The sequence below is a fragment of the Muntiacus reevesi genome, chromosome 2, assembly GCF_963930625.1.
Source record: "Muntiacus reevesi chromosome 2, mMunRee1.1, whole genome shotgun sequence".
NCBI classification, from domain to species: Eukaryota; Metazoa; Chordata; class Mammalia; order Artiodactyla; family Cervidae; genus Muntiacus; species Muntiacus reevesi.
In genome coordinates, this window is record NC_089250.1 from 167,883,408 (window position 1) to 167,907,052 (window position 23,645).

Here is a 23,645-nt window from a genome sequence, read left to right on the forward strand (position 1 = left end):
GTGTAAATGCAAGACAGGCGGGGTCAAATTCATTGACCCCCAGGGCCCTGGGCCTGCCAGCACGCAGGTATGACAAATTGCAACACGGGGAGACTGGCAGCCGTGAGGGCCTGTTCACCCGGGCTCTGGGACAACCACAGGCTCTGGCGTCTAAGGAGGTCTTCATTTTGAAACTCCTTTCACCTATTCAGCCTTGAGATGCTGCAGGCATCCTATGGGAAGGACCCGGAAGAGCAGCAGAGATGGTGGTCCGGGGGCTCCTAGAGCATTCCTGAAGTCTAGGCCCTGGAAGCTGAGGACCTGGCAGCTGGAGGCAGGCATGGAGCCAGCTGCAGAGACTCTGAGCTGGAATCTGTTCCCTCCCGACGACCTTGTCTCCACAGAGGTACTTGCCGGAATTGATGGAGGGGCCGTTGCAGTTTCTTCCATGAGAAAAGAGGCACTTTTTTCTTAAAGACTTTGCAACGTGGACAGTTCCTCTGGCTCACCTCTGAGATGGTTGCCTGCCCAACTGCAGTGCAGCAGGGTCACCTGGGCAGGTGAGTCCTTCTGCCCCATTGAGTTCTGGATGCCTTTCTGTCAAAGAAACCTCTATTCTTCAGGAAGCACTTGACATTTGAGGATTGAGTCACAGGGCTGACGAACACGAAGATATCATCTGGCTGAATCCCCCCTTGTTCCACAATCACCATGCCTTTTTTTGGCAAAAGAGAACCGTGAGGGAAGGTTCCTGTCTATCTGGGTGTGTCAGCAGCTGCCGGTTACCACTCTTGTATCCGTCTTTGGTGCTCTGATGGCAATACAAGAACTGGATGAGCCGCCACCAATGTGCCTCCCGGGACAGTGTTGCCGCCCACCTGGGGCTGGATGCTTCTGGCAAAGAGGCTTCTCTGTCTTTGATCCCCGACCCTCTGTCCTCACTTCTCCAGCTGTGCGCTCACCAAGAGGATGCTGGGCTTGGATCTGCGTATGCTGTTTGTTCTCACCATCGAAATGATGTGATTTATCTGAGTGTTACATAAACCATTGAAATACACTGGAGGCAAGAGGGAATTATTTCTGTGGGTGAGATGCTCCGGAAAGAGGAGGCTGCTACAAAATACTGAGTGTGACAAATGGAGGGGCGGATCGACATCCAGAAGGCTCCTGAACTCAGATGCTGTCTCAAGACCGTGTTCCACTGCAGGGGAGTGGGTGTGGTTCATGGCGGATACCTCGGAAGTCTAGCCCGGGTGATGGAAGTCTAGCCGGGGTGATGGAAGTCTAGCTGGGGTGACCACAGGCACAGAAGACATCTGGTCCTCACCTCAAAAGACCGGCATAACTTTAAATGTGAGACCCCAATTTTTATGATTCAAATTCAAACAACATGCTTATGATTTCCTTTTTGACGGGTGTTCCAATTAGTGGACCAGAAGTAAGCTTTCTCCTCTTATCATTTCTAGCACTCAGAAGACTCTTGCTGATATCAATAACCCATGTCAAGAGTAACTGTTCAATTTTAGGGTTATAATTTTAAGTTATATCCTCTATAATGTGATAGGAAAATTGGGAAACAGTTTGATGAGTATCTGTGTTCAACTTAGTAATAATATGGAGATTCCTGTTTGAATTTGCAGCAGGAAGACTGCTTTTGTGGGGCAGTGGGAGTCCAGCTGAAATGTTACTAGCCTTCAGAGCCAACCTTCAGAGTAACTTCCCTTTGCAGCAGAAGTTTGGGTGTCGGAAAATTTTGTTTTTGCTGATCACTCTGTTGGGCCTCCCTGCTGGTTCAGTGGTAAAGAATCTGCCTGCCAGTGCTGGAGACTCAAGAGACGCGGGTTCACTTTCTGGGTTGGGAAGATTCCCTGGAGTAGGAAACGACAACCCACTCTCGTATCCTTGCCTGGAGAATTCCATGGACAGGGGAGCTGGACGGTCTACCGTCCATGGGGTCCCGGAGAGTCAGACACGACTGAGCAACAGAGCATGCATGCACACGTGCTAACGGGGCATTTTAAAATACTTTCCCCAAAGAGAGATCTAAACGTCCAGTTTTTCTCTAGTCCCATGTCTCCTGGGATGCTTAGGGAGCTGATGGGTGGGTGGCGTGGCTGGCGAGGGCTCCCATCCTGCCCTGTTCCTGAGGCTGCAGACCGCCTTCTACCATCGCGTCTTTGACGACGAGGCCTCTGTGAGTAGTACATGTCTCCCCAGCGTGCAGGGGATGAGCCCAGTGATAGCAACCCCTCTACTGGGTGAGTGAGCCTTACCACATTTTGTCAGAATCTTGTGGTCCCGGAACTCTCAGTTCTTAGGAAAAATTTGTCATTGGCCTGTATGCTGGGGTTCATAGAGCTTGCTGGGTGAGCCACATCTGAACAGTTACACCTCAAGGCTAATTCCTGCCCTTGATTGTTGAATCATTTTTAATATCACTTTTTAAAAAAAAAAAGTAAGCTACTTCTGGATAGATAGCTAAATTTATCTAAATTACCTCAGTCACATTGAAGAGTGTCCAGATACATTCTTCTTTCAATCACCCACAACATGTTCAATGGGTTTATGTCATCAAGCCCACTTTCCAAATCTGTGTTCACTTCTGCTCTGTTCCGTGGAGACTGGAGGCGTTTCAGCTCCCGAGTGGCAAAAGCTAACTGGTGAGGATATTTCTGCCAGGGGCTCTCGAGTCTTCGTTTCTTTGCCTAATTGACTGGCTGAGTGAAGGCGTTTCATTTTATGTCCCTTACATCCCTTCACTGTTGGACTCGAAGTTCTCTCCCATGATATGAATGCAGTGAAAACACTCCCAACAACCAAACTTCTCCGCAGGTTTATACTCAGGGTGCTTGACTTCTCCTGCGCGGGGGCTTCATTTTCACCTGCTTGCTCATGGTGGGGAGCCATCAGGCATCTGAGAGGCTGGGCCAGGGCTGCTGCTGGGGGCCCGGCTCCTTGCAGGGGGCCCTGAGGCCTTAGCAGGCAGTGTGTGCCTTTTGCCAGGCTGTAACCAGGCCGTGGTTCCTGCAAGGCAGGCTTTCTTAGGCGTGGCACAGTTGACATTCTGGGTGGGCTGACTCCTTGTCGTGGGGGCTGCCCATGTGTTACAGGGATGTCACCAAGCCCTGACCTCTAGCTAGTCGATGTGGTAGCATTTCCCAGTTGTGACAGCTGAAAGCATCTCCCTCCATCCTTGCCAAAAACCCTCTGAGAGGCAGAATCTCCCTGAGTCGAGAACCTCTACAATGGTGCCGGAGCTCCTGTCTGCCCTGGTTTCTTCTGCCGCAACCACAGCAGTCACCAGGTGATCCAGCTAACGTGTGAAGAGCCTGGGGCCCCGTCTGGGATGCGCTTGTCTGGACTGGAGACTCGGTGGGGCCACAACTGGGTGGACGCGCGCTTTCTGCCATTGTTAAGACATTTATGCCCTTTCCCTGTCTCCGCTTACTTGATAAGAGGGTGGTCACTGTGAAGATCTCTTTAGAAGGGTTTCTGTTTCTTTTGGTTGAGATTGGGGTTCCTTTCGGAGAAGGCAATGGCACCACACTCCAATACTCTTGCCTGGAAAATCCCCTGGACGGAGGAGCCTGGTAGGCTGCAGTCCATGGGGTCGCTAAGAGTTGCGCACAACTGAGCGAATTCACTTTCACTTTTCACTTTCATGTATTAGAGAAGGAAATGGCAACCCACTCCACTGTTCTTGCCTGGAGAATCCCAGGGCCAGAGGAGCCTAGTGGGCTGCCGTCTATGGGGTCGCACAGAGTCGGACACGACTGAAGCGACTTAGCAGCAGCAGCAGCAGCAGCAGGGGTTCCTTAACACATTCTTAGAGATATAACTATACAGCTTCTTTTTATTCTTGATAATTTGGCAAATCAACTAAAATTGTTCTTCAGGGTTAATTTTTAAAAAATGAACAAAATCATAACATCTCTTATTGCTCTCATATTTTGCTTATGAAAATTACATTTCCAAAAAGAAAAAAAAAATAAAAAACAACCCCCGTAGTAAGCTCTCTGGAGGTCATGATTGCATCTTAAAATCCCAAATTATTGCCAAAAGCCTAACATGCTTTTTGCTTGTTGAAAGCTCACTGTGAATAATCTAAATATACTTAGAACTGAGAAACAGTGAGACCAGACACAGAGCCCTGTGGTCAGTCCGTCAGGCGTGTGTGACTCTTTGCGACCCTGTGGACTTTGCGACCCCACCAGGCTCCTCTGTCCATGGGGGTTCTCCAGGCAAGAATACTGGAGTGGGTTGCCACGCCTGCCTCCAGGGGATCTTCCCAACCCAGGAATCAAACCGGGGTCTCCCACATTGCAGACAGATTCTTTACCAGCTGCGCTGCAGAGAAGCCCTAGACGGGATTATTTCCCAAGGAACCCAAGTGCCACAGCCCTGGTGCGTTCACAGGAAACAAACTGCACACGGGGTTTTCTGTGGTTCTCCTAGCACACACAGTGTGGCTTGCAGCCTTTGATCTATACCGTCTGAAGGGCTTATATTTCACAGCCATGCCGGGGCACACAATACAGTATTCATGACTATCGATTCTGAGGGAACACGCCATCAAACTTACACCAATTTCAGAAACGCCGCTAAGATGCATTTGCAAGATACATGGGTTCGTGTTCTCCCTCACCCCATGACTCTCTGCCTGAGGTTGCTTATTTAGAAGCTACCTAGAGTTAAGGTCAGGAAAGGCTCTTGACTGTTTTTTGTCTGATGTCATCATCCCAGCGGGGCCCCAGACGATTCTCGCATCCGTGGGTACACATCACTTGCCACTCATGATAACAAAGCGGGAAGAGGAGAACGTTGACATACCTATAGATAATACATGCACTGTTCCTGCATGTGTCACAGTTAGCTGTGTCTTGCCCAGTCCGATATGAAAGCCTACAAGATAAGAACAGGAGAGCATTACTCGTGGCGGCTGGTGGCCCCGGCCTCTCTAGAGCACGCAGCTCCCATCAGGTGTGTCCCCACTGCCATCGACCCTCACGGGAATGCAGGCTGAGCCAAGCGCTTCCCGCTCCGCTCCCGTCTCTGCGTGTACTGTATGCGACCAGGGCAACCACTGTGGCTGCTGTTTACATTAAAATCTAGGATGTGAACATAACCTAGCGGATAAGGCAAAGAATCTGATTTTGTTATAAGCAAGGGGAGTTGGGTATGTTTCAGGACAGCGATATTCATGGCGTTTTAAAGAAACCTGGAAGGGTCACCAGTCCCAGATCTTCTTGACCTGATGGCTTGTTTCTGCCCCGCAATCTCTTTGCCCTCGAGAGGAGGGGTCTGCAGACTGTGGCCCTCAGGTGAATCCTGCTCTCGGCCTGATTTTATCCAGCATGCTAAGATTGGATTTTACGTTCGTAGATGGTTTAAAAAAAATGAAAAGAAGAGTATCTGGAACATGTGAAAACTAGTGAAGTTAAAATTTCAGTGTCCATAAAGTTTTTAATTTTGATAGTAAAAAATGGTGAAAATTCTTACATAAGTAGCTACAATATTCTTGGTCTGCAAATTCCAGAATACTCCCTCTCTGGCTCTTTAGAGTGAAAAATGTGCTGACCCGTGTGGCGGCATATCGGGCTGCCTTGTCAAGCCTTCCGCCACCCTCTCTGCTGTGTTCTCTGCTGAGCCTGTCAGACCTCTGAGACTAGACATGTAGGAGGCGGGGTAGAGCGGTGTTCCCCGTCCGCTCATTAAAACGATGGAACCTTATTTTGGGGGGGAGTCTATTGTGGAAGGTTGTACAGCCTTTAAGATTTTCTTTAGTGAACTTTTTATTTTGTTTTGAGGTATAGCCAATGAACCATGTTGGGATTGTGGACAGTGAAGGGACTCAGCCGTACATATACAGATATCCATTCTTCCTCCACATTCCCTGCCATCCCTAGCCTTAAAAAGTTAATGAGAGGATTTTCTTGAGGCTTCCTCAGCCCAGTCACCCCAAAAAGCTAGTTTGGGGGAGCTTTCATAATGTTTTTTCTGCCACTTTGACTGACCTTTCCTCTCTCATACTTTTAACGTGCAGGCCTATTTTATTCTGAATATTGCTTTGTATCAAGGCACAGACAGGATAACCAGAACCTGTTTAAATTAGTAGCAGAAGCAGGGCTTCCATCTGAATTGGCTTAGACACACACTTTGGGGGCACATTTACATTTGGAGAGCGACTCAACATAATAATAGTGCCCAGAAGGTTTTCTGTCAACAGGGAGAGTGGATATTTTTATCACCTTCCCTGTGCAAACGTCTCTGTCCATGCATCATGGATTTTGAATTGAAACTCACTTTTGTTTTCCTCATTATGTTTGGTGTTACATAAACATTTGACAAAAGGATTTTTCCCCTCCATGCAGTGTCGTCACAGTGAACTTTGCTAAACTTGATCTTGACCTTTGAGTTCTGTGCGTTGTGTTTATTAACCAAGTGACCACATTCTGTCCTATAGGGGCGCCATTCTCTGCGATCCATGATATTTGAGCCAGAATTGGAGACGTCCTGTGGCTGCGTTTGTGTTGACCTCCGTTCCCCATAGTGGGCGCCTTTGAATGCCCCCCTGAGGTCTTCACCTGCCCCATGGGATCTGTCAGGAGGGGAACAGGAAAGGGCTTGTGCCTCATACCTTCCCCTTCCCTCCTGACAACAAACCCCAAGGGTACATTCTTCCTGAGCTTTTCTCTCTGACTATAGATTTGTCAAACTCACACCAGGCTCCTCCCCGTCTGACACTGAACTCCATTCTCCCATGCCTTATCATATGTAAAAGGCCTTTCTCCATCCCACTCGTTTTTCTGCAGCTTGGTCCTAAGCTCAAGTCTCTCCACAGTGGCTGTGTGCAGGGTAATAAGCATAGGACTTGAGCACACGTCCTAGCAGTGACATGTCTGCTGCAGGATGTGCGGTCCAGCTGTGAGGCCGGGCTGCAGACGAGGGACTGCACCTCTGTGTATTGCACTAGTGTATACTGACCACCAGCTGGGAAGAGGATGCAAAATAGTTGTCTGTGTGCACTAGTCACATTCTAAAGGTTAGGCTTTTAAAAGAAAACAGGGGAAATCAGGGGCATTTCCTAACCATTATTAGAGGGGCACTCTTACTCGGCTCTGCGGAAAGTCCGACTTCCATGCTTACAGAACCTTCCTGCTCAAGACCTCAGGACAGATCTCAAATCTTCATCAGTTTTCATCAGCACTGCACCCCTTCCTCACCCAGGATCATGGAGTTCCCAAGTGTCTCACTTACATTAGAGCCTCGAGTCCTGTAGTTAATTATGCTAGCTCATTTTACAGAGGAGAATACAGCAGCACTTCAGGTCTGGGATCTCATTATTCCTAGACCCCAGGCTTCGGATGCTCTGTGATGCCCTGCTCCAACCTTGGGGCCTGTGTCCTGCCCTATGTATAATTGGCAGCTTGGGATAGTCAATGAATCCAACAGTGACAGGACAGAGGCTTCCGGCACCTGAAATGCACAAGAGAACTGTCTTCCAGGACCTTGGGGCTCTTCAGTGATAAATTGCTCTTTTTAAAGACCTTTCTGAACAGACTGTTCTTATCACTTTGTAAAAAGCACACACTTTTGTGCTGTTATAGTCAATAGGCAAATAGTTATTAAGTGCCTATTAGGTGTCAGACCTTACTCTGCCTACCAAGGAGACATTTTGGAATAAGATCGAGCCCTTGTCCTCATGAAGCTTAAAACAGAATGGGAGAACCAGATGGGTGATGCATAAACAGATGAATGAATGAATGAAAGAGTTTGGATACTGCTCTGTTCAGGACATGTTGTGTGGGGGGTGGGGAGTGGCTTTGGCTAACACACCGAGGACCTTGCATCTGGAAAGAGAACTGGATGATGATAAAAGAGCAGGTAGTCATCTCCAGATCTAGAGTTGAGTTTTGCAAACAAAAGGACCATCACTTGTAAACATCATGATGGGAATGATGTTGGCATGTCTGCAGAACAGAAAAAAAGCTAGTATGGCTGGAACATCAGGAGCACATGAGAGAAGAGGGAGGTGAGATCAGATCATGTAAAACGGGCAACTCTTTGGACATCTGTTTTACATTTAATGGGAAGCCACTGTTTTCTTATACACAGAGCCCAAGATGACACAGAACCTACTTCCTCTTAACTTTCTTACTCTTCTCCTTCTAAAATATCATTTTCATTCAATTTCCTTTTTCTTCCTTCTTTTCTTTACAACCCATCCTAATTCATTCATTCCTGAAATACAGCATGGTTTGCTGATGTTTGTTGATTAGAAGCAAGTGAGTCATAATATCTATTTTATAGGGAAACATGTCTGTGGTCACTATTTTTTTTAAACCTAATTTAAATGAAAAATTGGTGGTCCATCAGATTTCCACCATACATGAGAAGTATTTTCAGGATCTCATTGAACTTTCCTTGGGAAAACCCTTCAAGATGTTTGTTTGGGACCTTTTGTTTTAAGGGGTTCAGATGTTCAGAGTCCAGAAAGGTAGTTCATAAAAATGGCTATCAGTGAGAGATTAGTTTGTGGATGAAAGTTAAAGTGTTAAAAAAAAAAAAAAAAGTTAAAGTGTTGATCTTGTGTCCTGTGGCTAAGTCACAGGCTGCCTTCAGTAGCTGTTGTCAGTCAAGGTGTGTCCACTGCAGTTTTATTAAACATGGCAGTGTTCTTTACAGAGGACTGAATTTGTGTAATCTAGTGTGCTTATTGCTTTGATAATTCATCTAATTGTCCTTGGGGCTTCCAAGATGTAGGGCTTGGCTTCGCTGATAATTTTATGGTCACAAGAATGATTGTGCTGCAGCATCTGAATGGACGTGTTCTCCCAATGCAGACCAAACAGATAAGCTCTTTCTGCAGGACAGGGAACACAGAGTGCCGTTGTGGAATGTCCCTGTGTTTTTCCTTCTCACTTGGAAGCAAGTCATAAAAGCAACACTTGGAATGATTATCTTTGTGGATGGCCTTTGCCATGAAGAGAGGCTGTCCAGAGACTGAGCTGCTGGGGAAGATCCTTCTCCAGAGACGGTGTGACTAGAGGTCTTTTGTGGTTAGAAGTTTGAAGAAGAGAGAGCTCAGATCATTGGTATCAAAGCTGCAGATGGAGGAACATCTTGATCAAAAATGACACATTTTCTGTCTTGCACATTAATGGCTACCTTTATAAAGCTCTCTTCTCTTTTATTTTGAAGAGCTTATACCTTAGGTGGGTTTATATCCCACGTCTGCCATGATGCCTGGTACACTCTCGGTGTTTGGTCAGTATTATTTTATTAACCAAATAAGGCTGTCAGTCTCAGTGTTCCTATATTGAAGTCTAGTAACAGAAAAATCTATGGGAAAAAATCCAACTGAGTGCAGAAAAGCAAGTGAAATGTATAAATTATGAACACTTCTGGTCCTCACTTTCTTCCTAGTGTGAGCCTCTTTGGATCCCAGTGATAAGCACGTTCATTGTACACATGTAGGTTTTTTTTAGCACACTGATCTTTGCAGCACTTGCTGTTTATTGTCCCATCACAGTTAGTTACCATTTGTCAGTATTTCCTGTACATGTAGCCACGTATAGTACCCCGGGTGGGGGGGGGGGTACGGGGAGAGGAGGGTGCAGAGAGCATGACGTTCAGCACCAAGGACAGCACCAAGAGTCCAAGATGCTGTGTTTTCTGTTTCTCTGACCTCCTGACGCCCATTCTTCCAGGTCACGGTTCTAACCCAGGGACATTTCTGGAACCCTGGCCTCCTCCTTCCTTGATGCCCTTTGGACACTCACTGGTCAGGGTGGGCTTTATTGAAAGGTAAAGGACACCAGACCCAAGTTAGGAAATTAATAGGGATGTAAAGAGCATGGACTTGGTTCATAGCTCATGGAAGAGGAATTATCGTTCTTGATTTCTTAGAGCAGAAGGCTTTGCTCAAGCTAATTTTACAAAGCAGTTTCGGTGGAGTCCAGTTTGAGAGTCATTTCCACTTCTGCTTTGTAGTGAAACAGATTTCTTCAGAAGACCTTGCTGTACTTTAAAGAAAGTATAACAAGTGTCCGTTACAGAAGACAGCACGGAACTCCAGTTAGGGCAGCCCCTTTCAGAGAAAACATAGGGTCTTCCTTTCTTTAATGGTCTAGAATATATAGGTTTAACTCAGAATGCATTTCACCAGTTTCTATAGCTACCTTTGGCTTCTGCAGACATCTGCTCCAATTCTTTTTTTCCCCCTCCAGTTCATTAGATGTCATTATAAAAAATTCCTGAATGTAAAAATATACTTTTGCCCATTTATATAAAATAGACAGCACTGGTAACAATTTAGGGTCTGCAAGTCTTCAGTTATCTTTGTTGCAGATCAACAACAAAAGAGACAATGAGGACTGGGATTAAAAAAAAAACAAAAATGGAGAAGGGGCGGCAAAGGGCAGAGCTGGGGTGGCAAGTTTCATAACAAAGCCATAGGAATGATCAAGGCAGAAAGATGTCAGCCTGTGCTGAACCACGGCTGTGTCCTGGGAGGGGCATGAGGAGCTGGAGACTAGAGTGACAGCCAGCATCTTCCTTTTCATGAAGGCCTCACGGGGAGATCTAAGATACCAGAGCCCTGGGGGGTAGGAGAGGGTGCTGCGAAATGTCAGAGAAAGGTCACGGAAAGCTTTCTTCCTGGCCCCATATCCAAGTGGCTCAGTGTCTCTAAGACCTTGAAGATGGGGCCTGAGACGAGACTGACAACTCTGTGTTTCTACCGTCCCCCACCCCCCAGGAAAACTGTTTGGTGGAAAGGTCAGGAAAAGGAAAAAAGATGTCTCTGACTGTGCCTGCTATCAGAAGCAAAGTTCCAACAAAGTTAAAAGCATCTCGGGAGAAGCATGGCTGGCAAGTGGAAGTAATTCTGTGGTTGTGAATTGTAATCACTGGTACTGGATTGACTTTCATGAGGTGTTTCTCCTGTTACATCCCACAGCCCTGTTTTCTCCAGAAGATCTTAAATTCCCTAAGGAAAATTCTCTTCTTGCGTTTCCCCGGGGACTTGTGGATGGAGTGTTTGGATTTAGATTTCAGAAAAGCATCCTCCTCTCAACCAGCATCACTAGTGTATAAGCATGACCCGGAGGGGGCCCTCCTCCACCTCGGCTGTGGGGCAGACGACGCAAGTGCACGTGACCCCATGCCAAGCTGTTAGTCTTTGAAATGATGTGGTGATTTTCAGTAAGTTTAGATCTCCTAGCATGTAAGCCAAAGACATGTCGGGTGATGCTAAAATCAGGATGTGATCCTTTAATTGGGGTCTTCAAAACACTGGTTACATAGGGTATTGGAGCTGTCACTTTGAATTAACTCAAAGCTGTGTGCTAGGCTCTCTGCTTACACAGTGGGCACTGCTCTCAGTCATCATTTTATGCCCCTGTTTAATTTATTCTCCTAATTTTGATCTTTCTTGTCCTTCCTCACTGTGTGCCAAAAACTTTTTTTTTTCCTTTCCTTATTCTAGGCCAGGTTTGTGCTCCAGCTGTGCTTTATTGATAACTGAGCCATCATTTATATCAGCGTCTTAAAGGGCTTTTCTGCTTAATAGTCTCAAAGTGACATGAATTAGAGGCATTAAGTGATACCTCTGTTTTTGTTGGGGGAAATTAAATTTCAAAGAGAGTCAGGCTCAGCTGTTTTCAGAGACCGTCTCCTGCATTTTAAGCCCACCTCTGCCAGTAGTGTTGGCTGTTTTTTTAAGTCTTGAGTTCTTACTAGGAATTTGCCAGATTATGCCCTGAAATTGTAGTTAGTTCCTATATCAGCTGAGTGGTTCAAGTGAGTTTGGAATTTCCTCATTTATCTATGGAAACTCAATTATATCTATTTTATTCACTTGAGCTACTAAGTGCAAGGATTTGGGGAACATCCAATTTAAATTTGTTGAAAAAATATGAAGTCGATTTTCCTAACAAACACCAAGAACATCCACTGGTCAATAGAAGGCAGTACTGGCTTTCACTGGTGATGGTCTGACTAGGTCCCCTTTTCCCCCAGTAGCTGAGAGGAGCCTTTTTCTAGCCAGTGGCAGGTTTGCTGTGTTAGGCTGAGCAATTCTTTGTTCATTAGTGGCCTAGAATCCCCAAGCTGACAAAGCAGTGTGTTTGTTTTAAAAACCGAGGTTGTGTTTTGAGAAACACAGACTAGCAGTGACCCCCTCAAATCTTTTCTCCACCCTCTGCTTTCCGCTGCCTTTAGCCATGTCTGAGTGGGTCCGTTGTTCTGAACCCTTCTGAGAATTCTTTGCCATCATCCGCTCTTCAGGTCCCTTTCAGCCAGCTCCCGATGACTTCCTTCCACCGGAATTCCTAGCGTTTGGTACTGCCATGGCATGCCTTGTCTTTCTCTCGTTTGCTCAGCCAAAACCTGGCTTGCCGGTCGCAGGGGAGGTGGCAGTCAGGTTTAGGATACACGGAGCGATGGATGACAGAGCCGATGAAAGACGAAAGGAATGGGGAAGTTACCTTTGTCAAAGTCAGTCTATGAGGGTTGATCTCTGTCTGTTTCAGCGGAGTTTGGCAGATCTTCTTTGACATTTACAGAAAATTTTAAAAGACTCACTTCCGTGTTTTCTGTTCAGTGCGATGAGTATGGTAGAGCAGTGACTGCATTAGCGTTTCTTGATTATAATGGCTGCATTATTTGTATTTAAAGAGTTTCAGCCAGCAGTCACTTATTCTAGGACCCTGGTTTCCCTCTTCCCCTTCTCCGCTGCCTGTAGGCGTGAGGTCAGGGAGTTAGGCCAGCGCCATTAACCCCTGGCTTCCTCTTTTTTCTGCTCTGGACTTCTTTTTTGTAGAAAAAGGTTCTCATTGAGATTTAAGGATATCAAATACTTCTTTCCAAACATACTCATGTGATCCCCCTGAGTTTGAATATGTATGTTCCAGAGGCCATTTGTATAAAATAAGAGTTTCTCTGGTTGAAACCATTAAGGGAGATCTATTTTTGGAATCCATGTTAGAAGGAATACTCTACGAACTAGATTCTTAGATTTTACAGCATTCTGTGTTGAGTCTCGATACAGCCAGAAAAAATTTCAGGGCTGGCCTGGGAACCCCAACAGCATGTATGATTTTGGATTTTTGCAAGTTGCTCTGTGGTCCAAAGAAATTACTTAGAAATCATGTTTTTGGAACATAGCCCAATCACAGCTTGAGCTGGATCTTTCACCTTCCGCTTCCCCTTCTAATCCTTCATCATCTTACTCTTACTTAATTATTTTCCACTGGACAGTGAAGTTCTGAGAATAATGCTGCACCATTCTCCCAGTCAGGAACTGAGATGTGGACTCTTGATGAACTAGCTCTTTATGTAAACCCCATGTGAGCTTATTAAACACATCGGGGTAGTTTTCAGTAATCATGGTCATTTCTATGTAGTGTTCTGCTTGGGCTTTCGCAGGTGGTCCAGGGGTAAAGAATCCACCTGCCAAGGCAGGAGGCGCAGGTTTGATCCCTGCGTCAGGAAGATCCCCTGGAGGAGGAAATGGCAACCCACTCCAGTATTCTTGCCTGGATAATACCATGGACAGAGGAGCCCGGTGGCTGTATAGTCCATGGGGTCACAAAGAGTCAGACATGATTGCGCATCATGCGGTGTTCTGATTACAGACTTCCAAGCACGTCCTGTAAACTAGTCAGAATAACCAAATGGCTTTCACTAGGTTTGCGTGCTTAGTTCACGGGATGCTTCCTGTTCTCAGCTTTGTGCACTGCCCTTTGCTGGGGAGCGGTTGCTTGGATGAATAAAACACAGATCTCGCCCACAAGACACTTCAAATCTAGAGCACATATATTTCCGAGGTAAAGGATTTGCTTCCACGTTAAGGGAGTAAGCTGTATAACCACCACAAGAAGCGCTCCTTCCACGGGGCAGTGTCTGTGCTCGTTCACGCCAGCATCCATGGTGTGGACCAGCTCCTCTGGCCGCTCATCAGCAGCTTGGATGGCTTCTGGCCAATCTCCAGCACCCTTTTGTGACTCTCTTCCAGAGCATTCCACAGTGGATGCTGACCATGTCTGGCAGAGACGTCTTGCTCCCATATGACTGAGAGCATCTCGGTGGCCTCAGACATGACTTCTTCTGTCTCCCTAGTCCCACCCAACATGTAGTTTGGTGCCTTCCAGAGAGCAGGGCTGGAGGTGTGCTTCAAAAATGCAGCTTCTTTCCTGACTAATAGAAAGTGAGTACCCTACTCCTTTCTCTGCTTTAAACTTCTCACCATGGGACATACCAGAAAATTATGGCTTTGTTTTCTAATCTGTTTCCCCTTCCATGACATCAGCACTCCGAGGGCAGGGAGTTTTGTCTGTCGGTTCCCTGATGGATATTTAATGCTCACACTGGGATCTGAAGTGTAGTGAGTACTCAAGAAATACTCTGAATAATGGACGAGTGAATGAATGAATGAAGAATCTGCCTGAGTGTTCTCCAGGATTAACTGATACCCACCCACAGTAGGGTCAGTTCTGCGATGTTCCTGGCTGGATCAGGTGAAAACATCTGTCTTAATGTATTACCATGATCCGATCTTAAATATCCCCCAACCAAATGGAAAAGGTCAGTCATCTCCTGCTTCCCACACTTAGTTATTAAAATAAATGGCTTAGTCTGCACCTAAACCAGCTCCCCTGCTGACCCCGGGGAAACGTCATTTCTTTATCCCAGAAACAATCCAGGTGAACGAGTTTCAGTGAGAAACACTATTCATAATGAATGCAGTGGCTTTTCTTTAGAAAAGCTGTTGTCAAATTAACTTTTATTGGCCCAGCAGCTCCCCAGATGTGGTAACACTATATTTCTGGGAGGCTCTGACTGTTTGGGAAGCGTTTAATGCTTGTGCTCATTACAAAGAATGAAAGGGAAATAGGAATGGTGGTGAGTGGTGCAGCGTGGCTGCAGGCCTGAGGAGGTCTAGGCCATGTGGTCCCTCCTCCCCTGGGGGTCGGCGGGAGCCAGGCGGTCCCTGTTGCTGTCTCCCTCAGCCGCCTGCCTCTCCTCCAGCGGTGCTTCCCCCCAGGCCCTGCCCCAGCTCTCTGCTTCCTCATGACGAAGACAGGGGATATATCCTTATTATTGCATAGTCATCCTTACTCCGATCAGAAGTGTGTGCCAGTTTGGACAGAGACAAACTCAGAGATGAACATGCTCATTAGGGCAGGTCTTTTTTCTTTAGTGTTTTCTAACCTTGTTGCCATGCAATAAAAAGCATAATATGTAAAAATTGGGGCAGCTGGTAATTATTATTTTGCATGTAGAACTGCCTGGTTATATTACAAATAGGGCAAAGCTTACAGTTTCTTTCATGTATTTCTGAAATCAAGGAGATGCTAGTAGGGAGGGCAAAGCTTACAGTTTCATATAGTTCTGAAATCAAGGAGATGCTAGTTGCAAAATGATGACAATAATGACAGAAATGTCACTGGCCCTAGAGGGCATCAGGAGTAACTGTTAATAAAGGAAAAAAACTTTTTTAGGGTTGAGCTGAAGCTGAGTTGATTAACTTATTTCCTGGAGGAGAGATAAAGCTAAAGCTATAATTTATTGAAAATTAATGAAAATGAATTTTGGTGGCACTGGCTACCAAACTTGAATGAAAATAGGAATGTGAGTATACTGTATGAAAACAAATTTTCCTTCTGGAATGCCATCTTTCTCCAGCTCTAGTATTGTCACTTATCTCCCTTTCAGAGGTTTTAATTTGAAAGCATTAATGATGTGTATGGGGCAGTGGCTCTGATGGTAAATAACCACAGAGCTTTTATCTTTGATCCGTACTTTCTTTTGATGTATTTTTTAGAGCACATTAGTTAACAATCTTAAATCAGAACTTCCTCTTTGTGAAGCTTTTGTGTTTTGTTTCAGAGGCTTGACATTGTGCTTGTTTTTTGAACAAATGGTTCAGAGCTCTTGTAGCTGAAGATAAAAATCTTTAAATTTTTGGTGTCATCATTTATAAAATTCTTGATATCCAATTATGAGACTTTTATCTGGGGAGATAGTCTAGTGCTATAACCAGTGAGATACTGGCAAAAGAATCTGACTCCATGTTTGGTCAGAATATGCCTGTTTTTAGACTTTCTTTACCTAGAGGAACTCATTTTTCATAATTGTCTGTTCAGATATGGCTTTCAAAACACGTTTGCTTGCTTTTATGGTTTATTGAGAACTTTCCTTCAGTGTTTATTCACATGTATTTGGACATAAATTTGGTTAAAGCAGAGTCTGGGTGGCACGTGGTGGTCACTCACCAAGCCGCTGAGCTGACAGGCGGTATGTGAAAGCCTTGAAGTGGCTTCCCCAGGGAAGACTGCTCATGGATGGATCAGCACCTGGGCTTCTAGATCAATGGCTTTGATTTTTCTGAAACTACCTCACAGAGGGGATGCCTCTTACTGATTAGGAACCCTGAAAACCATACTTTATCACTGGGATCCTTTGCAGGGTGCTCTGTGCTGCCTCCAGAGTTAGAAGCATGCTTTCTCCAGGACATAAATTCACAAGGTCCTTACCAGGTCTGAGTGCAGGGATCTCTTGGCCCTTTCAAGGATAAGGAAGAACCCAGAATGCAAGACCACAAAAGTGCCTTCAAGTCTCTGCAGACACGCATGTTTCCCATTTTCAGAAGAGGGAGAGGATGCTACTGGGGCATGATGGGTCTAAAGGTGAGTTCTGGCTGTACTGTTTCCCTCCAGTCTTTTGACCTTGGGGATATTACTGGCATATCCAAACTTTAGTTTCCTGGTCAAAACAATTCCTACCTTACAGTTTTATTTTGGGGATTGAATGAGAAAATGCAGAATGGCCACCATATTGTAGCTGCTCTAAATGGATGAGCTTTGTTGGTGCTCTGCCCAGAGACACTCATTTCAGTGGAACTGGCCCCCAGAGCACAGTGGGAAATAGAGCTCAAACCATTTTTGCAAAGCTTAGCAGAAATTGCATGGGATTTAGGGAGGAAAAAAAAAAAGTATTTGAAAAGTAGAACTTGCATTTCATTTCTCTCTCTCTCTTTTAATCCAAATTCTGGGACACAAATCCATAAATTCCATAAACGTTCATGTCATGCCTTGAATTGCTCATTTTACCTACAAATGGGGTGTCTGAATTGCCTAGTGCCTCAGTGGCAAGGCTTTTATTCACCTACCAACTTAAAAGGCTAGGGAGGTATTTGAAATCTCTTTTGGGATTCTGCACAGGAAGATTATTTAAATTACATTTTCAAGTGTGTGTGATACCTACATGAAGTGCAAAGCAAGAGTTTGGAAACTGTTTTATAGCCTCACAAATATATATGCTCCATTTTTCATATTAAGGATGGAAAGGATTATTATTGTTCAAGAACTTAAAAGCAGTATTTCCAATGTTATATAAATTTAAGCCACAGAAAAGACTCGGCACAGCCCTGTGTATCAAATAAAGAAAATGGTGGAAGAGAATACGATGTGTGCTTCTATTTCAAAATCATAAAACACGATAACTTATACTTGGACTCTGGAACTTGAATATTTTATCACAAATATATAAAAGCCGTTAGTTATAAAAGAAAAAAAGGGGTGTTTCCCTGAAAGCTATTCAAAGGCTTGTAAGCTAGGAGGACAGAGGCCAGTTGCAACATGTGTGGCAGTGGAAGAGATAAGCGATGAATGAAATGACAGGAAGAAAGAAAACCTAACAGAGGGACCACCATATGCATGTTTGCTAACCAGTGTCCACAGAGAGGACTGTGTTGCTTTCTCTCTCTCTCTCAACTTGTATGTTCTTTTACGGCACTGGCTGAAATTATGAAGTTCTTGCACAGCTCTGGAGAATTCGTTCTTAGATCAGAAAGGACCCTTGAGGTCCCTCGTCTTGTGTGGACCGTCCTGCCCTCGTGTGGAGGGGCTCAGAGGGGCAGGGCTGAGCTGGGAACAAGCCCACGTGCCTGACTCCACGTCAGCTGTCTTGTCCGTGACACCACGTAACGCTGGCCTGCACAGTTCTCTGAAAGCAAGTACAAAGCCCGATCTCTTCCCTCTGTAATCCTCAGCCCCCCGCTAATCCTTGGAAGTAAACCCACCCGTAGAGGAAAGCGAGAATCTCTCCTGAAAGTGTCCTGCCTGTGCCCTTGCATCACTCGCCTGCATTTTTGCAGCTGGAAGGCTGTGTCTCAGCAACAGAACAACTTGGAAAGATGCGACTTTGCACACACAACCCTGGGCTGAGGGCCCGGTCCTCCGTATGGTACTTAATGTCTCCAGGAAGCCCAGGAGGCTGGTGTTCATAGCCTTCTTTCAGAGTCAGAAGCTGAGGCTGGAGAGGGTAGTAACCATCCCCGAGCACAGGTACCGCAGGGAGGATGGGCGCAAAGTCTCCAGCTCAGGACTGGCTGACTGCAGAACCTCGGCCAAAAAACATCAGAGGAGGGAAACTCCGTCTGCTGGCTGGCGTGTTTTAAAATGTTGGGGGTTGCAAGAGATGGGCAGAAACACCAAAACTGATGTAGCAAGAACATTAGCAAATGAAGCGCTGACATGCCCATCCCATTGAAGCAGGAAGGGAGTGCGGTGGCTGGGGGAGAACCTTTCTGCTTCTGAGCTCGGAGCTGAGCACCGCCTCCCTCCGCGGCTCACAGCACTCTGTTCTGTGATGCACTGCCTGGCCAGAGCCTGGGGAGACAGTGCTTGACAGTCCAGAGACATCTCTCTGCCAGGATCCTCGGCAGGACCGCAAGGGCACTCGCCCCCGCCCCTCTTGGAAACCGTGGCCATTCCAGCTAACCAGGTGGAAGACCTCCGTCTCAGCTACCTGGGTGCATGTGGACAAGGGCAGCCCAGCCCCCTCCTAGAAGGGTGGACAGCCAACCTGAGGCAGGGTCACCTCAGGTGCTCGGCTTCCCTGGGCTCTGAGCTGGGGGCCCCCACGCCTCCTGCCGGGACCTTGGTGACCCCAGGCAGCTCCCTAGCTGCGGCGGTGATGCTGGGTTTTCCTGTGGGTTCGTTCTGTGCTGTGACTGAAATTAAATTGCCCCCTTATGCTTCCTGTGTAATTGCGATGCAGTATTTATTCTGTTTGGACATGGATAATGAGAGGAAATTTGGAGAGATTTCTCATCCCCCGACAGGGCTCTCTGAAGACTGCCTGATGCTGAGGGATTTGTCAATAGAAGGACATAAGGTGAAGCCAGGATGTAATTTCCCTCCATCTAGCATCAATATGTAGGTGAAGGCAGGTCACATCGTATGACCAGGAGTTGGGATGACCTCTCATTGCTGCTGGTGGGAGAGAAAGGCCTTTTTTATGTCATGTATGTATATACACAGAAATTACAGGTATGTGTATAATACATGTGCGTGCGCACACACACATACACACACACACACACACACACACACACAGAGTTCCCCAGCAGAATCCTGACGGTTTTATGGGCTGGGGAACAGTGAAGTGTAGGCTGGTACAGAGTGTCAGTGACCTGTGGGCTCTTCAGAGGAGGGCCTGAGTTCTTTGGCTATACCTCCCCACACCCCTGGCCCCCGGCCCTCGGCTGGCACGGTGACAACACTTGGAGACGCTTGCTATTAACAGAAGCCTTCTGCACGTGTGAATGAATGATACACCGTCTGTAGGACAGTCACCTCTGAGACTGCGCTGCGCCCATTATGGTAACCTGGTTTCTAGCTGAGGAGCTGTGGTCCCTGCATTTACAAGACCATGTCGCAGGAGCTGGCAACCTGGCCCATGGCGCACGTCCGCTCGCGCCTGTTTTTGAGATGTTTCATGTGACCATGGGCGTATTCGTTCATACATGTGCTGTGAGTGGCTGTGCTCACGATGCAGGGGTGGATCTGAATCACTGGAACAGAGGCCACATGGCCCGCAAAGCCTGACATAGATACTATCTGGCCCTTTGCAGAAAAACTTTGCTGACATCTGTTACATTGGAAACTGACCCTGAAATCTCTCAAAAAACACAGATCCTGTAGGCTTAGGTCCTTATCTCTACATGCACACACCCGCCCCATTCTGTGGCTACCTTTTCAGTGATTAAAATGAAAAACAATGTTCAGCAAACATGACTGCAGGGTTCCACATTGGGTCTGCCGTCCCTCAGATCTTTATTCCTGTCTCCTATGCCTGCAAACCCACCGAGAGCTACTATGTCCTCAAAGCCCCCTGATCGCAGGACAACTCCCTTGGCTTGTGTTTTCCTATCACTGCGTGCCCTGGACCCCTGCCATGAAGAAACCCCCTTCCCAGGGAAGCTGAATAGGAGCCCACGGCAGGGAGACTGACGCACTAGATGTAGAAGCCTTGCTGCAGCTTGCATGAAGAATCTGCCTGCCAAAGCAGGAGACCCAAGTTCGACCCCTGGGTTGCGAAGATTCCCTGGAAAAGGAAGTGGCAACCCACTCCAGTGTTCTGGCCTGGAGAATCCCATGGACAGAGGAGCCTGCCGGGATCCAGTTCCTGGGGTCGCAATAGTCGGACACAACTGAGCAACTAGACCACCACCACTGCAGGCTCCTCGGGCTCCTTGGTTATTTACGATTTCCTCCTCTTATGTGATGGCCTCACACTTGCTTTGAGTCAGTACAGAGCTGCTGGAGCTTCAGGGTTTCCTGTCTGCCCGTCGCTCACATCTCAGGGGCCCCTGTGACCCAGTTCAGCTGCTCCTCCCTCTTCCACACACACCTAAGCCGGCAGGGGACCCTGGCTGATGCTGGAATGCTCACTCAGTCGTGTCTGACTCTTTGCAACCCTATGGACTGTCGCCCACCAGGCTCCTCTGTCCATGGGATTCTCCAGGCAAGAATGCTGGAATGGGTTGTCATTGCCCTCCTCCAGGGATCGAACCCCGGTCTCCTGCATTGCAGGTGGATTCTTTGCCGCTGAACCACCAGGGGAGCCCGATGCTAGGAGAGATGCGACCAACGGAAGGGCCTGTTACACCCTGGGCAACGGCAGGTCCTGCCTTCTTGCTGGATGGCTGGGATCAAGCTTCCCATCTTGTTTACAGGTCTTCTCCAAAGACCAGAATACCAGGGGGTTGTCACCAGCCAGTAAGTCCCTCAAGCCATGAAATGTGTGGGGTACCATCATGCAGTGAGCAGCCATCTCTGCCCGAGTGCCTGGTGAGGGTGCACCACCTGAGCCAAGGGCGACGGCCCCACAGTCCTGGGTCAGGGGTCACCTGCCCAGCAGCCCGCAGCTGCCCTGGGGAGTTAAGACTGTTGCAAGCATCAGCTGGGTGTCTAAACTCAGTGTCCCGTCTGCCGGCTTCTCAGCTTTCAACGACTACATTTTGGCTCATTTAGTCTGTGTGACCCCGAACTTCCCGGGGAGAGACAAGAATAATGCAGAGAGCTTTGAAATAAGCAGGATCATTCTTGGCATTCACGCAAATAGAGGGATCAAAGGCTGCCTGCACTGCATAAAGGGAGCCGTTTTAGTGAATTGCCCAGACGTTCTACAAGGGACTAAAAGGCAGGGTTTCAAACACGTTTTGCACATCCACCCACTTGCAGAAAGGCGTGTCTCAGGATAGACCCCTTTCTCAGAGCCCTCTGTGTGTTCGTTATTGCTAGGTCTTTGTGGACAGCGTCTTTAAGCTTCCAGCATCCCTGTTTAATAGAAGGTGAAATTGAAGCTCGCGGAGATTAACTTGCCTACACTGAAAACTTTCTCTGCTGAGGCCTTTCAGAAATCTGTATAAGCAAACGAGAGTCATGAAAGAGTCCCTTCTGAAAAGTAATTTGGAAGCTACTGAAAATGGTCTTGGTTTGTGATACAGACATTTCTATGCACAGAGGAAGAACTGTTACACACGACTTGCCTGGCAAACTTGGTAATGCAGTTTAAACTCTATAGTGAGTTTGCATAAACAAGCTCCACAGTGCAAAGAAGTTCTATTCAAGTTAGATATTCAATATAATTTGCACACAGCCACACTAAGCCAAGTTCAACATGTGCTGTCTTCGTTCGCTGGGTCCTAACTTCACCCACTAGAGCAAGCCTGAGGCCTCACTGGGCCTGGCTCAAGCCTATGTTATAGTGGGAACTTGGGGGCAAAATGTGTCACTTGGTTTTAAAGCAGCAAGCTTTAAAAATGCACACAGCATTCCTGCCCTGACAGACTCCTCCGGCTGTGGGTACAGTTTTATACAAAGCAGGTCCTTTCTCGTCGCTTTGGGGGTGGGAGGTAGGGGGAGAAGTGGAATGAACCCGGATTCTCATCATCCTCCTCGGGTGATGACTTGGAGTGTTTCCCAGTATATTAACTTGGTCATGAGATTCCTTGTCAGGTTACGTAATGACTATGTAATAATCTCCATACAGTAGAGTGAGTTGTCCTATTTTCCGTCATGAGATGCAATGATAAGATACCATTTCTTGGCTTAGATTGAGTACATAAAGGAAGTCGCGTGAATTCCTCATTCTACTAAAACTCCTTTTCTCCAGCTCAGATTGAGTACATAAAATGAGTCCTGTGAATTCCTCCTTTAAAGCGACTGTCCAGGGCATACCCTTCGGAGAACTGGTCTGGGGCTCAGGGCAGCAGCAGGTTAAATTTCCAGGCTTCTGTGAGCTGGTTGACTCTGGCCACCAAAGAATTCACACCATGGAAATCAGCAAATGCGGCTGACTCCCCCTCCCTGGAGAGTCAGTGGTTAAAAATGTATCAGTATCCCCTAGCACCTCTGTCCTGCACCCAGACCCCTGAGAAGGATATGGAGAAGGAGTTTGCCTCTTATGTGCCCGCCTTTGAGGCTGTTGTCTCCTACTGTATTCTGACACAGAAAAGAGTGGCAGAAATTCAAATTCTGGGCGAATGAATGACCCTGGGCATTGAACTAGAGGGGTCACCTTCAACATGGGCCTTGGAATGTGAAACCACTTGTCTCAATGTTATCCAGAGAGCTCGAGAGGGAGGTGGAAATGAAGATTAGAGTAAGTCCCCTACATGAGAATGAGTTCTGTTCTGAGAGCATGTCCATAAGTCCAAGTTGTTTCTAAGTACAACGGAGTTAGCCTAGGTACCCAACTAGCACAATCGGCTATAGAGTACTGGAGTGTGATGGGTTTATCATACTTTCCCAACAAATAAGACATAAAAACCAAACACAAAAAATAAAACATTAATCTTACAGTACAGCACCACAGCTGGCATACAGGGGCCCCTTCACTTCTTTGAAAGCTTGCAGCTTGTAGGTTTCCTACGTAAGGACTTACTGTATTAGGAATGGATGTGGGAATTCACCTCGATATGGTCCTGCCTTTCTACCAGTAACTTGACCCGTGCAGACAACAGCTGAACTAGAGGTTGATTTCTAAGTCAGATCATCCTTTGCCTTGATCTAAGGTGCCCACTCCTCAAAAGGTTAGGAGCCGGACACTGGACCTTGTTTAGGGGATACTGGGGCCAAGCCCTTTTCATGATGATGAAAATATTCTCTGTCTTGTGTAGGAGTTGGTTGCCACCTGTAGTTCTTGGGCACCTGTGAGGTTGCTGATGTGATTAAAGAATTTTCAATTGTAATTAATTTGAGACTGAATTTCAATAGCCACCCATGGCACCTGTAGTGGACAGAGTGGCCCAGTGCTTGCAGTCACCTCGCTGGGGATCAGCCTGTGTATGAAGCTTGTAAAGGTGCATTCAT

General features: G+C 46.7%; 2 protein-coding genes across 3 annotated transcripts in view; one reads left to right on the forward strand and one right to left on the reverse strand.

Moving 5' to 3' along the window:
* DOCK1 (dedicator of cytokinesis 1) overlaps positions 1–23,645 on the forward strand; it is a 545,628-nt gene that overhangs the window by 230,870 nt on the left and 291,113 nt on the right. The window lies entirely within an intron of this gene.
* Positions 1–23,645, reverse strand: part of INSYN2A (inhibitory synaptic factor 2A) — a 38,666-nt gene that overhangs the window by 11,612 nt on the left and 3,409 nt on the right. Inside the window, exon 2 of the mRNA XM_065920158.1 lies at positions 4,810–4,881. Coding sequence (XP_065776230.1) covers positions 4,810–4,881 — 72 coding nt within the window. The remainder of the gene's footprint in view (positions 1–4,809; positions 4,882–23,645) is intronic.